Source organism: Mchenga conophoros, linkage group LG14 (genome assembly GCF_057382185.1).
Source record: "Mchenga conophoros isolate Kocher_MC1m ecotype Shallow Benthic linkage group LG14, M_conophoros_male_GT1.1, whole genome shotgun sequence".
Lineage (NCBI taxonomy): Eukaryota > Metazoa > Chordata > Actinopteri > Cichliformes > Cichlidae > Mchenga > Mchenga conophoros.
In genome coordinates, this window is record NC_140539.1 from 23,550,542 (window position 1) to 23,568,354 (window position 17,813).

At 40.2% G+C, this 17,813-nt stretch overlaps 2 protein-coding genes across 2 annotated transcripts; both read left to right on the top strand.

Annotated features, from left to right (window-relative positions):
• The first annotated feature begins 2,982 nt into the window (after positions 1-2,982).
• On the top strand, positions 2,983-8,443 carry ppm1na (protein phosphatase, Mg2+/Mn2+ dependent, 1Na (putative)). Its single transcript, XM_085243479.1, has 6 exons — positions 2,983-3,774; positions 4,511-5,082; positions 5,932-6,049; positions 6,143-6,257; positions 6,352-6,415; positions 8,239-8,443. The coding sequence occupies exons 1-6, from the start codon at positions 3,369-3,371 to the stop codon at positions 8,269-8,271; spliced, it is 1,308 nt and encodes a 435-aa protein (XP_085099605.1). The 5' UTR covers positions 2,983-3,368; the 3' UTR covers positions 8,272-8,443.
• A 2,303-nt stretch (positions 8,444-10,746) lies between these two features.
• On the top strand, positions 10,747-17,645 carry LOC146559752 (amino acid transporter heavy chain SLC3A2). Its single transcript, XM_085243482.1, has 9 exons — positions 10,747-10,945; positions 12,071-12,419; positions 13,637-13,799; positions 13,876-13,978; positions 14,050-14,127; positions 14,214-14,269; positions 14,353-14,548; positions 15,678-15,785; positions 16,094-17,645. The coding sequence occupies exons 2-9, from the start codon at positions 12,080-12,082 to the stop codon at positions 16,481-16,483; spliced, it is 1,434 nt and encodes a 477-aa protein (XP_085099608.1). The 5' UTR covers positions 10,747-10,945; positions 12,071-12,079; the 3' UTR covers positions 16,484-17,645.
• The last annotated feature ends 168 nt before the right edge of the window (positions 17,646-17,813 follow it).

Genomic DNA, 17,813 nt, shown 5'->3' on the forward strand with positions numbered 1-17,813 from the left:
TAACAGCTTAAATGGGTTTTATCTGAGAATAGACCAAATTACTTAAGCCATATATTGTATTCACATGACAGATTGATGTCCAAATGTTTGAGAGATGTCAAAAACAATTTATGTTTTCTTGAATGATTTCCATAACCGGGGTGGAAAACTGACGGACTGCTTTAAACACGAAATGATTTGAGAGACAACAGCACATTACACATGCAGCTGAAACAGCCATTATTATCCACTGTTAGCATCACATGTAATTGAACAGTTCTACATTTATTTTTGTTAAAAACAAACAGTCACATCCTGAGTTATACACCTGGCAGTTTCCATGATCAGACAAACACAAGGACCAGTGTCAGTTTATAAAAGGTTTAGTGCTACTTTTAGGTTGATGACAACAAAGATACACACATATAGACCTTAACGCTCTTAACCTCTAAACCAGGTCAGAAATCGCAAATACACAAACTAATTAGATTAGGACGCAGAGGTGTCATCTGACACACAATCAGCAGGTTACAAGTTCGAGGGCCAGTTTACTGCATATCATCTGTCTCTTCATGTGAACAAGTTCCACTTTTACTTTAGCTTATTTATATCCTCCATTTTAGCCTTAAACAGCATATCTTTCTGTTTCATATGAACATTAAAGCACTTCTTTTAGATTTCTGTCATACATCAGAGATGATGGTACACAGCCAAAAGGAGCTGGTACCATTTACCATTCTCAACGTTTAAGGCAGAATGGTGGCCAGTGCTTCAAAAGTTTCAAAAGTCCAGTGTGAACAAATAGAATTCAACTTCACAGTGAATATAACTCATGATTAACTCACTGGGAGTCAATATCTGAACATACAGCTCTGTCCAAAAGTCTTGGGCCAACACACACTTTGTTAAAATTTCGCTAGGAAATGGGAAATATTTGCGATGACTTATTAAAGCATGTGCAAAAATACATGGAAGAAAAGTATATAAAGCAAATACTGATTTTGTAGAAATTTAATGAGCGTGAAAGTCGCTATTTGTTATGATCGCCTTTATTCCGCTTGAACAGCTTGAACTCTCTTAGGCAAGCGGTCCTCAAGTAGTCTCAAGAAATAATTTTCCAGGCTTCTCATAGGACATTCAAAGCTCTTCTTTAGTCAGTTGTTCCATTCTCTGGCAAGTTCAAGCTTGGGAACCGGTGAAAGCCCATGCATGACTGCTAATGTTCTACTGTGTGCTTTTCTATCCTGGTATGCTTTTGTTGCATGGGTAATATGTTGCTATCCTGAAAGATTACGCCACTGCCCAGCTAACACTTTCCAGAGAGGAATGCATGTTGAATTAAAAATATGATGATACTTTTCTCCAACACCACTGGCTGAACAGACCCTGCACTATGCTTTACAGATGACTGAAACAAAAATGTTGATAAGCAACAATTTATTTTACTTTTGAAATAAAAATGTCATATTCATCACTCTAAAACACCTGTTGTCACATATTTTCATTCCAGTTCTTGTGTCAAGTGACATACTTCAGCCTTTCTTCCCATTTCTCTTCCTTAAGAATAACTTCTTGACAGCCTCTCTTTCACTAAGGACCAAATTTATTTGTCAGGTATTTGCTGGGTTTATACCCATTTCGTAAGGATATGACTTTCAAATACTGTTTAATCTCCTTAGATAATTTTTTAAGGTCTGCTACTTTTTTTTTTACAGTTTTTTTTTTTTTTCAATTTTAATGCCACACTGCACACCATGATGAGACATTAAGTTTTTAGCTATTATGGATCTAATTTGGAATCACCTTGTTGACATGGTAAATTGCCTGTCAAACTGTGTTATCTTTGGGAATTTTTTAAATACATTTAACAAAAGAAAAGAGGAGAAATGATGTATTTACAGGCTGCTAGTAGCAAATTGCCTCAAACTACAATTTTACAATGGTTCTAAGTTGTCTGTTTCATCCCTGGTAAGACACCTTGTTTACACTTGAATGACTTATAGCCCATTTAAGTGGGTTGACAAACATTCCTCTGAATTCCTCTGAAAATGGCCAAGTATAAGGGCTGAGCTGAAAAACTGTGAAAAGCAGCCCAAAGAAATGACCTTCAAGCCTGGAGAACTACTTCTCAAGACCACTTCATGTCCACAAAGTCTGGGTCCTTGGAAGCAAAATATAAGGGTATGAAGGGTGGCTCCAGACTTCAGCACAATGATATTTGCCAGTGATTTTGTTTTGTTGCAGTTGTGATCATTTTTAAATCCACCAATTTGCCTCCTGACATTTTAAAAGAAATAACTGCATGCAAAAATAAGTTCTACTTAAGTTTTATTTGACCTTAAACAGAGATAAGTGGTTACAGAAAACCTTACGAAAAATGAAAAGATCTCATTTTTATTTACAGCGCTCATCTCAAAGTCTGCTACGTGGCTTTTTGAGCTCTCAGTGATTTCCCTTGTTTAACAGGAGAGCTCACTGGTCTTTATGATGAGGCACGTTGAACCTAGTGCGATATATATTTTTAATCACTTGAATTGAACTTGTGTTTCATTTACACAATTAGATTATCAAATAAAATGTGCTAGCTAGATTATGACGTATACAGATGACTAAGATGATTTTTTTCCAATAATCAAATTTCAAGCAAATTAAGAACATTTATAGACTGACTTATGGACAACACTGGCAACCTCACAGGGTATTGTGATGATCCCTAAACAAATAAACAATAGGATTCATGAGTCACTCAAAAATTCTCTCTAAAGATCGTCAGAGATGTTAATCTCCCACAGGCGTGCAAGACTGATCATGGGCTCTGTCAGTGTTTTGCTAAATGTCCCAGTTATAATCCATGCATGTGTGCAGACACAGGACTCTTGTGCTGGCATGCTGGCCATGTGATAATCCAGCATTACCTACAGAGCCAGTACTACACAGTCAGAGGTAGAGGAAGAAGGACAGGGAGTGGGTGGGGCCAATTGAGGAGATAAATCCATGGAAATAGATGAGCCAATAGAAGTGCCAGGTTGATAAAGTGAGAAGAAAAGAAGAGAGAGAGGGAGACAAAAAACACAAAACAAAAAACCTCACAGACAGTGAGAACCAGGTCTTGACGAGGGAGGATTCTCTACAAGAAAGTCGCAGGATTTTAAAAAAATATGCCCCTGGTGTTTTTAAATAGAAAACTAACGCAGTGTTTCATTTAACCGGATTTCACTGTAAAAACAATTTTAGTTTACCTGCTTCCCCTGCTTTGGGGGGAAGAGGGTTATAACCTACCTGTTGCACTGGACCTGTTGAGAAAAACACAGGGGCGGAGGAGGGGCACCCGGAGGAGACGAGGTGCCGCCAAGTCGAGCAGGAAGCTTGAGCACAGACTCCGTGGAGTGATGAGGACAGCACGCCGGGCGAGCAACGTGGAGGTTCCCTCCTTCCTCCGACAGCTGGTGAAAGAGACAGAGAAGATGGTCACCTTCTTCTTCAAAGGAGGAACCAGGGAGACAGGGCCTGGGGAGGAGGACAACTTGGATGAAGATGACGGAATACCCAGCCCGTACCTGGAGCATCCCATTTTGGAAAAGTATGTGTCTGAGGGGGGATCTCCTGTGGGGTTGAACTATGCTGTGGCAAGCATGCAGGGGTGGAGGGCTCAGATGGAGGATGCCCACGCCTGTATGCCCCAGCTGAGAGCAGAGTTGCGAGACTGGGGTTACTTTTCTGTTTTTGATGGACACGCAGGCACCACAGTGGCACAGTACTGTGCCAGACACCTGCTGGATCACATCCTGGCTGCAGGTACGTGTTAACCACCGACTCTGAATCAAAATGTAAGATTTTTAGAAACTTATATTTATATCTAAACACCTTCAAAGTAGCCCCAAACATGTTCTTACTTTACTTGTTTGACAGGAAAACGCTTCCAGTCTTTTGTGGCTTTAATAATTAACATTCAGACTTGAAATGCACTCGCTGTAGTTTGCTTAGGACCAAAGCCTCTTAAAGAATAAAATAAGCAACATCATGCAAAGGAGAAGCGGTCTGGCAAGTTAAATACTTTAGCAGAACATGTGTATTTTCAGTCCCAAAACAAATCCTTTGATAAACAGGTCAATTAAATTACTTTAGGAACACAAAATAGCTAATTAAGAGCTGATTAATAAAGGCTATAAAAGATTGAGACTTAAGGGTTACAGCACACTGTGCATTACTTAAAGTGAATTTAAAAAAATAAAACACCACACTACACTACAGTATGCATTTTTTTCAAATCAAAATTCTTGATGCTTTTAGAAACACTTGAAACATCGCAGGGACTGAATTTATTTAAACATGTAATTTCAACCCAGCAGTTCTACAGGGAGAAAAAACAAAACTACATTGAGTTTTTCACGTTTGCTCACAGCTACAGTACTGCTCAGTAATGTTTGTCTCTCCAGTGCACTTTCTCTAAACTTGTTCTGTGTCATTAAAAGTTAAATGTAAAATGTCACAAGTCAAACATCTATCTTTGATTGTCCCTCTTTTCCAACAGGTGGGATTCAAACAAACGAGGATCCTGAGCAAGTAAAGGAAGGGATACGCGAAGGCTTCCTAGACATTGATCGTCATATGCACAAACTGGCTCGTCAGGACAACTGGGACAGAAGTGGCTCCACTGCAGCAGGTGTGCTGATTTCTCCGCGCCACATTTACTTTATCAACTGCGGAGACTCCCGCACTCTGCTCTGCCATGACAGCCAGGTGGTCTTCTACACCGAAGACCACAAGCCGTTCAACCCCAGAGAAAAGGAGCGGATCCAGAACGCCGGAGGCTCGGTGACCCTGCAGAGAATCAATGGCTCGCTGGCTGTTTCCAGGGCACTGGGAGACTTTGACTTCAAGGAGGTGGACTGGAGGTCGCAGACGGAGCAACTCGTGTCTCCGGAGCCGGAGGTGTACGAGCTGGAGAGGACGCCTGAAGACGAGTTCCTAATTCTAGCTTGCGATGGTGTGTGGGATGCCATTGGAAATGAAGAACTGTGTGCTTTTGTACGCAACCGTCTGCAGGTGTGCGATGACCTGAGAGAGATTTGTACCCAAGTCATTGATCTCTGCCTCTATAAGGTGAGAAATCAGGCCACAAAATCCACAGTAACAGTGAAGCACTTTGTGAATAGAAGCACTCAGACTTGCAATGTTCTAAAAGAATACACACACACACACACACACACACACACACACACATATATATATATATATAGATATAGATATATAAAATTTTAAACTGAACTGCTTAATTCCCAAACACATGTGTATCATCGCGAGGTCTTATCTTAGCAGTCCTTCTGTTTACTTCAAACTCAGCACACTGGACCTTTCAGTAAGACTCAGAGTTACCACAGGTGGATTTGTGAATGGCAAGCTTTACGTCAAGAGGGGGGTGGTGGTGGGGAGAGTCTCTGTGAGGAGGTTTAATGCTAACAACTTGTTACGTAAGTAGATTACTCCTGCTGGTCTTCTTAATGCTTTTTAGTTACTATCCATACTCTATAAATAGCTGTATTAAGGAATCCTGGGGACAAGATTGGAGGGAAGAAAAGCCGCACATGGTTGGGATTAGGCCTGAATGTGAGGCTGTTGACGCTGGCTCAGACACTTTATCCCGGCTACGATGGGGCGCTATTTATTTATTTTACTGTACCTGCTGAATAACTGCATGTTCCAGTACACACTGAGCCTCACTTCATAGGCAACAGGATGATGGCAATAACACTGCAATAACTTTCCAGGATGCATTTTTCCAGAGTTACAAGCTATAATATGTAGTTTACAATGTGACATCACAAAAAAAGCCAAAAAACATTTTTTCCCCATGACATGGAAAAAATACAAGAACCTCAGATAGCATTTAAGTACATGTAACTTTCTACTCTTATTTCGATCTGCATCAAAGTGCTCTGTCTCCCTCTGCAGGGCAGCTTGGATAACATCAGCATCATCATTGTCTGCTTCCCTGGCGCCCCCCAGGTGTCACAGGAGGCACTGCAACAAGAGGCAGAGCTTGAGCAACAAATTGATATGAAAGTGGAAGGTACTGCTGATAACTTTCCTGCTTCATGCTAAAATAGATCGCTCTTAATTTCCATTTTTATAAGCAGGTTGTTTTACTCATTGACCTCCACAGAAATTATCCAGATGATGAGGTGCAAAGATGAGGACCCTGACCTTCTATATGTGATCAAATTCCTAGCAGCAGAAGAGATGCCGGGACTGCCCCCAGGAGGAGGAATCACCAGCAAGTGAGCAAACGAATCGCCGCCAACACTGATGTGTTTGAAGTGTAACTACTTTTGGAGAATCAAATACCTACTCTTAGTGTTTCTACTTTTGCAGGCGAGACTGTATCATCTCAGCATACCAGAAACACATCATGGCTCTAAGGACTCAGGAGCCTATGGTAATGCATAGAAGACACGCATAAGAAATGTCACAAAAGCTGGTAGATCTATGGATGTTTATCTTCTGTCACATTACAGTTGGAAAACCTTAAAGTAGGGATAACAGGCTCCAGAGAGCAGGACAATCTGAGGGCAGGATTTCTCTCGACATTAACCAAACCACAAGTTGTGGATTTCTCCCACTGAGAACGCCACATCCAGATGAACAGAATGAAATTTTGGAATTTTAAAATTAAACACATATGGTTGCAACTAGCTGTTGTTGTGACTGATCAACCTTCTAGTTTAAGTTTGAAGTATGAAGACTTGCAGGTTTACTTTCTGTGACAGTATGTTTAATGTTTTTTGCTCAAATCCCAGTTTTATTTAGTGCAACCTTTCCTCCTAAAACCCAGCAATCATTTTTTGTCCTCTGTCTGGTACATAAGTCTGAGACCATTACATCAAGCCCATTTATGCAATCTATATGACTCCCTCTGTACTGTCATGGGGAAATCCCGAGCTTTCTATTCTATACAACATTGTGGGGGTTGAGCTAACAGAGCACACAGACTTTCTCTTTAAAATGACGGAAATTGCAGTTTCCATATTTTCCATATTCTTTTGAAACATTTAGCAGGATTTCAGCAATGCACAGTAATTTTACCTCTTGCAAAACAAAACTTTGATTCAGTGTCTTCAGTGTCTGACCTAAGTCATTACTTCAGGAAGCAGAGAATTAAATGAAGTCAGAACTGTGAAAGGGGAGTCAGAATTATTTCTGTCAGGGGATTAGGTGGAGGAAAGCCAGACATCAGAGCAGGAAGGTTAAAATCTCAGAGGAGGAAATAACAGCTTTTGAGGATCAATTCGATTTCAACTATACAGAAATTGGGTTGAAATTTTATTTTTAGGATGAAACAAGAAAACAGAATAATGCTGCCCACAACCCTGAAACAGGAGCTCCTCTGATTACATCAAACAGGAAACAGGCAACCCGGCATTATTTAGAAAAAAGGAGCACACAAACAAGAGAGAGATGGTTATTTCTAAAGGTGGCATTAAAACTTCTGCACTATATCTGTGGTCACCACATGACATCATACATGTCTAATGTCTCTGTAAAGCACTTTGAATCACCTTGTTGTTGAATTGTGCTATACAAATAAATTTGCCTTGCCTTGCCTTGCCTACATAACCGAATTTCCCATTTCCTAGTTTTAACCAATTTTTCAAGATTAGGGAGTCCATCAAACTAATACATGAGCTGAGGAGTCTCTGAAGTGACACCTCTCTTAAACAGAATGTAACAAGGCTGCCATGGAAAGATGATTCCCTTCACATGATGATCCTCTTGGAGACAGACAGTGATTCAAATCCCACCACTTCAGAGGTCTAGCTTGTGCAACACTTCTCATCCATAATGAAGAAGAAGTGTTGTCATGTTACCACTTCTCAGGCGCCCCAAAAGTCGGTATGCCCTCCACCGTAATTTTTAACCTTCTTGCACTGATGTCTGGTTCTCCTCCCCCTCATCACTTGACAGCTCTGAGCACGATCCCACTTCCACAGTTCCGAGTAAAATATCTTTAGGCCTCACTCAGACATCATAGCATTCGGTGATCAAACAAGACTTATTGTCCACTTCCAGGAACAGAAGATGAAAAATGAATAAATAACAAGTTTAAAATGTGTTTCCTTGAAACAGAATAATCAAAAAAAAAATTATTTCATCCGAGTCTCAGAAGGAAATAATAATAATTACAAAACAACTTAATAGAATTTCTATTTTATAGCATTACCGGGTCTGAAATAACTATGTCTTTGTCTTGTGACATTTCAGGACATTGAAGGATCAGAGGAAGACTCAAACTAAAGCCACGAAGAATCAACATCATGAAGAAAGCTTAGACACTTCTTAGATGTGGACCACACTAAGCACAATTCTTTAAGTAACGTTTTTGGGTATAGGGTATATTTGTTTTTGGGTATAGCCACACATATTTGCTTTCTGGTCAAATCATATTAAATATGGAGGAACAAAATGATACATCCACTGCATGTGTTTTTATTTATTTATTTATATTTAATTCACTTGGGGTGGGAGGGTGGGTGGCTGGGTGACACTTTTTATCTAAAAAATTTATATTAATGTGCAAAGGTCTTGAGCAAAGGTCTTGAGCACCTCCGTGGTCTTTAGCAATAGTCCTCTGGGCTTTCTGGAGATCTTTCAAAGCTTTTATTTGAACATTGGCTGCTTTTCACGGTTTTTCAGTCCAGCTCTTTCATGGCTGTTTGTTAAGCCACTTAACACTGACCTATGAATCATTCAAGCATAAAAAAGGTCGCCTAACCTAGGGAAACAGTGTTGTCACTACACACAAGAACTTAGCAAAAAACTATTTTAAAATTGTGTCATTAGGCAAAAAAACCAACAAAAAAACCCCACTCCACATAATTTCTTCGTATTTCTTTAATTGAATCTATAGAAAATACCAAAGATACCGCAGTTTGACTGGCAAAATAGTATTTTTGCAGCAACGATGTGATTCATAAAGACTTGCTGGCATATCTTAGCATAGAGATCTCTGTTTCTGTAAAGATTTGATGGATCTGGACAACTGTGGAGGACAAAAGAAAAAGTGGCAACACCTCTAAGAAAAACTACCTACAGCAGATGAACAGTATCTGGAAGTTACGTCCTTAAGAAATAAGAAAATGTCCACCAGGATCTGAGAGACACATCTGGTACTTGAGTTAATCCATCTGCTGTCGCCAAAGACTCATCAGAAATGGCCTCAGTGGAAGGTCGGCCCTGAAGAAGCCATTTATAGGAAAAGGCTGAGGTGTGCCAAATGACACAAGAACTGGAAGGAATCAGCTCTTACAGAGTGATGAATCCAAATTTGAAATTTCTGGTTCAAATTACAACAGTATGCTTAGAATGGGTCAGGAGAGAGATACAACAGTGACTGTCAACCATTAGTAAACCACAGTGGAGGCTCTGGGGATTGTTTCAAAATTGATGGAATTATGAACACAGAAAATTATCATCAGATTATGATTCACCCTGCAATACCATCTGGAAAGTGTATGATTGGCAACGTTTTCTTTTAGCTCAACAATGATCTCAAACACACTACCAATGGCCAGTGGACAGAAGAACACACAGTGGATGAGTGTCAGTCATAGACTGCCCTCATGGACTCCAAGATTATTGAAGCAGTGTGAAATCATCTTGACACAGGACAAAACAAAAAGGCAGTCGAGGTCCAAAGAAGAGCTTTGAATGTCCTTCAGGTCTGCAGAACTATTTCTGAACACGACTTAAAGAAATCAGAAGAACGCTTGACTAAAAAAGTTCATGTGTAAAAGAGGGTCATAGCAAATGTTGACTATCAAGCTTGTTAGAATGAACTGTGTTTTTGCCTTATATCAATATTTGTATATTTGCGTGTCTCAATAAATTGTTGCACCAGCTTCGCATTTTACTAGCAAAACGCTAAGATGTGAGTAGTGACTCATGACTTGTGTACAGTACTGTACTTTATGACAGTGGGTCTGCCCATCAATTTTCTATTGCTTATCCAGGGAGTATTTGATGTTATTTAACCACACAGTGCCTGGTCAGACACTGATAGTTATCTGCTCATCATGGAAGCGTCTGTGTAATGCAGCTCATTTACATTGCCATGTGATATTGTATACAAGCTGCATATGAGGAAAACAAATGATCTGACATTTGTGATGGACCACAGTATCTCTCGGTAAACAATCAGTTTGCACGGTGCTGTCATGGAGCAAAGGTCACACAGATGGCAATAACTTGTTACATCAACATAAGCGTATGCCACGAGAGAGGAAAGCCAGAGCGAGAGACACAAAAGGATAAAGAATGAAGGAGAGGTTAGGAGAAAGACGGGTGGGTGGGTGTGTGTGTGTGTGTGTGTGTGTGTGGGGGGGGGGGGGGGGGGGGGGGTTAGAGGACCAAACTGGATGAAGAGGATGAGAGGTTTCTGGGAATTAGCACATCTGCCTCATTACTTCTAAGATCTACAGCATTTTAGAGGGCGGGTGTGATGTGTTACGTCAATGTGAATTTCAAATTGCAGTGGAGTTTTTGCCAGTGGATCTCTGTTGCACAGTTAGCTTAGTTTGCTCCATGTGTACAGCTTTCAAATTATAGACAGTCACAATTATTTTACTTTAACACTTAATATTTTATCTCTCACATATAGAGTCTAAAATATAAGTGTTATCCTAACTTAGGCTTTCAAAAAAAACCAACTTTTTTGCGAGGGTGTGATGTGGCCCGGCACCTCTTTATTAACTCCCAGAGCAGAGCTTTTATTGGACTGTTCCTCCTTCACATCTCCTCACTCCTGACAAGTCGAATCACTGGAAATTTTCAGCTCAGGGTAGCATCCCTCAGCTTTGAACACTTGTTTGGACAAACATAACCAGAGAGAACAAAAAACAAGAAGAGGTACAGAAGAAGAAGAAGAAAAGCACCTGAGAGGAAGGCACAAAGAAACTACCATATATAAAATGTGAGTAATAACTGGGTTTTGTGGCATTTAAGTTCATTTAAACTGATTTAAAATGACTCTGTTGCCTCACGGCAGGAAGTTAAGCAGCTTTGGGTATGAACCACTGGCTGGAAACTTTCACCAGCTGTTTCCTTCAGGTGCTGCAATTGTTTCCAATTTCAGTGGATTTTGTCGTTTTTACAGGCAACACTGGAATTTTCAGAAATATCACTTTTTACAGAAGTGTTTGCTTGGCTGGGATGGCTACAGCCTCTAGTGCAGAGAAGTTATAAACAAAGAGGATCGGCTTATACATATGATCTTATAAATAAAAGAAATCATCTGAGCATATTTTAAAGGTACAGACTTTCTAGGAAAATCTGTTCAGAAAATCATTTCTGTTTTTACTAGTTTCCTGTCTGAGTTGCAACAGAGGAATGGTAAAATCCCCCCAAAACCCCCTAATGTGTCACTGCCACCAAGAGCTGTCTCTCTATTACGATGCAGGGTCTTTACCTTACTATAGTAAAGTGCCTTGAAGTGACCATTGTTGTGAATTTGTGCTGCAAGAATAAAATTTTCCAGAATTCAACTAATTTTAGTTTCAGCTCATCAGAGCTGCATGCGCTGACTCAGAGCTGTTAATTCTGCCTTCCATCACTGCCAGTGAAATTAATTTAATGGAGGCACAGCTAAGGACAAGAGGAAACATGCCCACGAGCAATTAGTAGCACAGAGTACACGAGGGAATAAAAGTGTTGAAAAAAGACAAACTACAATGATGTGAAATAATCAGTAAATTAAATCTTGAATAGTCCTTCCTGTGCTGCCCCCCTCTCCAAACGCTTAATCTTGTTTAGGGGAACAAGGACACTCGTTGTCCCTCACTGCGCCACCACTGTAAGAAAGTGGGACAACAGGACTGTGTGTCAGATTAAATGTTGCACCTGAGTCCGGCAGGTAGGTGCAGCTCATTACAAAGCTGCCTTGTGCTCAGTGTCGCGTGGAAACAGCGAGTTACTGAAAGAGACGAACTTAGCGAGTCCAAAGAAAACCTAAGCGACAGTTGGACAGCTTCTGCGTGCTTCGGCTTGAGTGTCTAAATGTTCATTTAAAGTTAAAATAATCCCCTTAATCTACCTGCAGCAGCGTGAGATGCCCGTGAACGCAGGGCATGTGGGTTATAGCAGTGTGCCGCCGGGAGCCTCAGAGACATGCCCTCTGCTCATTCCGGAGTCCGACTCTCTGTGGAGGCCAATGACGAGAGAGGAGCTCGAGGCTGCTGCTGGGCCTGCCTGGAGGAACGTGCGCTGTTACCTGGTGCTGCTGTTCTGGCTCGCCTGGGTCACCATACTTGCCACTTCTATCGCCATCATAATAAAGAGCCCCCGGCCGGTTGCGACGCCCTTGAAATGGTGGCAGGAGTCTGTGTTCTATCAGCTGCAGGCCGACCAGTGGACGGAGGCGCAGACCGAGGGTTCAGAGGGCATGTGCGGTAGGACGCGCCGAAACAAAATGCTGAAATTTGGGTTTAATATTTCTATGCTTAAAAAATTGACATGATGGATAATTTAAAGGTGGGTGATCAATTCAAATATCGATAGATTCTATTCCGACGCTGATATTGGATCGATATTAGCACGATAAGATAGATACTTTGCTTCGATCCTTTCAGTTCAATTTTAGACCACTAAACTGTGGTAAATTATTTATTTATGTTTGTTTTTTGAAAATGGAGGAGGGGGGACGACTTCAAACATGCACTACGAAAAATGTCTGAATCTTTGTATAGCCTGGCCCAAATTAGACGGACACATTTACATTCCAGTCCCCCATTTTCAAAATACATGAGAAACTGAAAAATGTTTTGCTTTGACTGATTATTTTTGGAAAGTGAAAATCACAGTGACTGATCAAAATTAGTTCAGAATTTACAAATTGATGAGTCATCTCAGTCATGATGCACAAGCTGCTTTTATAAGTTAAAGGCACTGGCCCCGTAATTACATGGTAAATGGCCTGGATTTGTACAGTGCTTTTCTAGTCCCTAAGGACCCCAAAGCGCTTTACACATCCTGTCATCCACCCATTCACACAAACATTCACACATGGTATCTGATCTATATCAAAATTTGCAGCGTGCACAACCTTAGATGCACCTCATTCACCATCACTTAACTACCTGCTTCCTGGCAGTCACGACAACAGGAAAGCTGCAGTCATCAGTTTTCATTGAAACCATTTTTTCCATTATGTTGTCCACCGCATTTATGTTGGTAGGGCCAATAACGGCTTTTAAAACCACACAAATGTTATTGTACCCAAAAATGCAATGTGCAAGCGTGGCTGTATTTGTACCAATTATTGCTTTTAGTTAAACAGTTTCACTATTACTGTGAGGCCAAAAGCTGCACTGGGTTCATCTCTGTGCTGATAACTACTTAATCTGACTGTGTGATTAATACTGTGGGCTACCACACGATTGTATCAAGTTATGAGAGTCTGAGAAAGTGCTGTTGCTTTTGCTTTGAAAATAGAAAACATTTTTCTAATCCCACATGAGCATCTGTGCGCAACATGTTCTTCGATATAAATGATAAATAACAGCTCTACTGAAATAAACATGAATGCAAACCCATCACATGAGGAAACTGAATATCATGGCATTCTGATTAAAAATAAGTAACTCTTTCTGATATGTATTTTCTTAAGCAATGCATGAGCAGCTTCCCTACCTCAGGTCTTTGGGTATAGGGGCTCTAATCCTGAAGGGTGTGTTTGATGTTGAGGTCTTTCCTTTAAACCTCACTGCCGCTGATAAAAACTTTGCTCCACTGGCTTGGATACAACATCTGCTCAGTGAGCCGCAAAGCAGGTGAGTAAAGAACTTTTTTTTTTTTTGCAAATGGTATTCAGACGTGGTTTTATGGGCCTTTATTACTGATTAACAGGCTTCATGCTGGTCCTGCAGGTCTTAAAATTGTGCTTGACTTGTGTAAACGGGATCTGTTGGCACTTCAGGATGTAACTGGAAACCTCTCAGCTACCACACAGGTAAAACCTGCTTTCTGATCATGCACTCAGTCAGGAGTTCATAAAATATGAAATGGATATTCTTTCTACAGCGTGCACTCCACTTCTGGTTGGAAAAAGGTGTGGCAGGTTTTGTTATCTGTGACACTGATGCAGCATATTCAGAAAAGGTCAAATGATATTGACTAGTTTTGAATTTAGCTACAAGTGGCGTTACCATAGGCTCAGTTTTCCCAATTAAATGTGTACTTTTCAGACTCTGCTGGAGTGGAGACGTGTCTTTGGGGAATTCAGTAGTCCCGAGGAGGAAAGGTGTTGTTATGCATGTAAATACAGAGTTTTTTTATGTTATAAAGGAAGCTCAAGGATTGCTGGAAAAAAATGTTTAATTTCAGGATTGTCGTGGTTAAACAGACGGCAGATGTTCTGCGTCCATTAAATGGCTCCGGTCAGGTCAACGTTACACTGGTGGATGTGGTCATGAGGTCCATTCTCCCTCGTTCACATCACCCACTGTTTGCACAGGAAGTGGCTGATGCTGTAGAGAGACACCTACAAACAAGAGGAGATAATATATGGCCCAGCTGGACAGTAAGATTTCTCTATAAGATTCTTGTACATTTTGATAGAAAAATGCTTATTTTACAGATTTTGCAAATTTTCCTAAAATCCTTGTACAGTTATTTTAATTGACTGCATCAAGTCATTTTTTTCCATTATAAGCAAACCTGTTATTTGTGTTATTAAATGTCAGAAAAGCTAATGCACATATTGCTTAATCTAGTGGTATTATGTGTTTCTGACTGAACAGCTCAGCCCTAACGTTCGTTTTGGCTACGTTCACACCGCAGGCGAAAGCGCATCAAATCCGACTTTTTTGACCCTATGCGACCCATATCCGATCATGGTGTGACAGTGTGAACGGCACAAATCCAATATTTTCAAATCCGATCTGGGTCACTTTCGTATGTGGTACTGAATCCGATACATATCTGATGTTTTAGAAAGCGACTGCTGTTTGAACGGTCATGTCGCATTAAATCCGTCTTTTACGCCACTGACACAAGACAGACGCCAATTATCAGCGCCGGAGAAGACATCATGAACCCTTCCTGGCCATCCAGTGAAACTGTTGGGAAGACAATGTTGGAGAAATGTGAACATTTTATTTGTACTGTATAATCTGCAGATTCTGACAGAAGTCTGCAACTATCCTTTGAAGCACCGCTCCTCTCTAAAACAGCAATAAGGATAATTATTAGGCCATATGTAAATAACAAAATAACTTTATAACTTAAACAAAATTGGGAAACGTAAAGACCGAAACAAGTCTTTATATTAGGGCCATCAGTCAAACAATACTGTTTGGTCTGGATCGAAACAGAGCGTGTTGTGTGTGACATCTTCTTTTGCGCATGTGGGCCGCTTTGAGGTTTCACACTAGAGAGCGTTTGTTCTCGCATTTTATTTGTAGTGTGAACAAGCAGACAAAAAAATCGGATTTGATCAAAAAATCGCAATTGAGCATTAAGACCTGCAGTGTGAACGTAGCCTTAGTCAACTTTCTATGTGACAGTTTACAAGCATCAGACTACAAAGATGCGACAAAGATACTAAAAACCGCAGCTCTTATGCACTACTTTTCATTACATATTTATTTTTTCAGCTTTGGTTTGGAAAGTTAGTAGTTATATGGTCACTCTCTCCATTGTTTTAACAGGTTGGAGGCAACGCATCTCAGGAACTGAAGAAGTTACTCCTGGTGTTGATGATGACTCTGCCAGGATCACCAGCAATCCAGTATGATAAAGACATGGAGAAAACAAAGGTAAAGCCTTGTTTGAGACTTTAAATTGATTGATGAATGATTTTTAACCGCTAACGATGTCATCTGAAACATTGCAGCTTGTATTATACGCCACTGAAAATTTGCATGTCTCACAGAGAGATGGACGAGCTACTAGATACCAAACACTCAGTATGAAGCTAGCTTGTGCTCTAAAAATGTCTCAATAAGATTTGTTCTTTGACTTTTTTTCACAAATGCAGTTGGAACTCTTGCAAAGCTGTTGCAGTATTTGGGGCATATTGTATTTATTTTTCTCACATTTGTCGCCATCCTCCCCTCTTCCTCAGGAAAAGGGCAAAATGAACCGTGCACCCCTTCAGCTCTTCTCCTCCCTCAGCTTCTCCAAAGCCAGAGAAGAAGCGCTTCAATATGGCAGTTTCACCTTCCTCCCTTTCAACACCTCGTCATCCTCCAACTCCTCTCTTTCCTCTCCTTTATCTCCCCCAATTCTTGCCTTTCTACGCTCCTGGGGTTGTGTCCACTTCCTTGTTCTGCTCAACTTCGGGTTTCAGCCTCAAAGCCTGGATCCTGCCTGGGCCTCGAGCTTGCCTGATGCCGGGCTGTTTGTAGCCAGCACAGGGATGGATCGTTTTGGGTCCACATCTCTCTACAATCTCAGACTGCAGCCCCACGAAGCCATCGTAATCAAACTTTTTGAAGCACAAAACTATTCGTAGAGTTTCTGTGGTCGGGTTTCAGTATATCTCAAACCACAGTGATGCAGCTGTTTTTAAAAAAAAATATCATTTGTGCTCAGAAGTCACTGAAAATAAAGTCATTGTTTTGTGTGGCAACATTTGTGGTTCCCCTTCAACCACTGGGATCTGTAATATATGTATAATATAGCATGACTGTGTGAACTCAGATAACAAGTAAATCTTGATTTCACATCACAAAATTTTGTTTTGTGTGTGTTTAAAGAGTTAAAATGATACTCAGTTCACATTGGGTTTAGATAACCTATTATAAGTGTGCTTATATCAGAAGTGAAAAAATCCTTTTTACAACAAAATTTGGCAGTATCCCGAGTGTTATTACTGTAACCGAAGAGTTCTCTTGTATTTTGAGTTTCCTGAATTTTTGAAACGGTCACTTAGGCGTGCGACTAAGTACAGTATATGCTAGCAAAATGATACAATAAATGCTGGATATAAGGACAGCATAAAAGATGCCAATCAAAGAAAAGAATGAATGTGACATTCAACACAACCCTTTCTGCCACACTCAATTAGTGGTGAAGTGTGGCTGCCTGAGAAAACAAAAAACACTTGGGAATATAACCTCTCCATCTTGGGATGTTTACATTAAGTAACCACAAGGTGAAGCTGCAGTACCAGTAACTGTTCAGCTGCTCCCCCAACTCTTAAAGTATGACAGTAAAAACTCATCAACTACAAATAAAGAGTTTCTAAAAACAGTAAACCAGTATTGATACACGGCACTTACAAAATCAGCTGCCATCATGTGACTGCTGAGTCATTCACTGCTAATATGGCACTTTCTTTTTTTTTTTAAACGTTTCTCATTTTCATCTCTTTCACTCTGAATCATGTCAGATTACTTGTTATTTCAGAAATTTAGGCAGCATTTCACTTCTCAAGAAACTTTCTTACCACATCATCGGCATCTGGAGTGATCTCACTAGAATTTCAAAATAGCAAGTCTTTGTGTGATGCATCTGAATAAACCTATAAAGCAATTATACTTTAAAAAAAAAAAAAAATTTAAGATCACATCTTTCTCAAAGACCTCCATGTTATATTCTCTCTAATATGGTTAACATAAAAATCAAAAAGTGTGTTGTACTGTTGCAACACTTTTTTAACTTTAACATTTTTACTTGCCACAAAAAATTATAAATGAACACACACACACACACATAAATATATATATATATATATATATATATATATATACACACTGCATAAGGGCTTTCATGTCATGTCATGTTCTTCAAACATCGGGTCTCATAGAAGACAAACAGTGCAAGTAAGGATGTTCACTTTT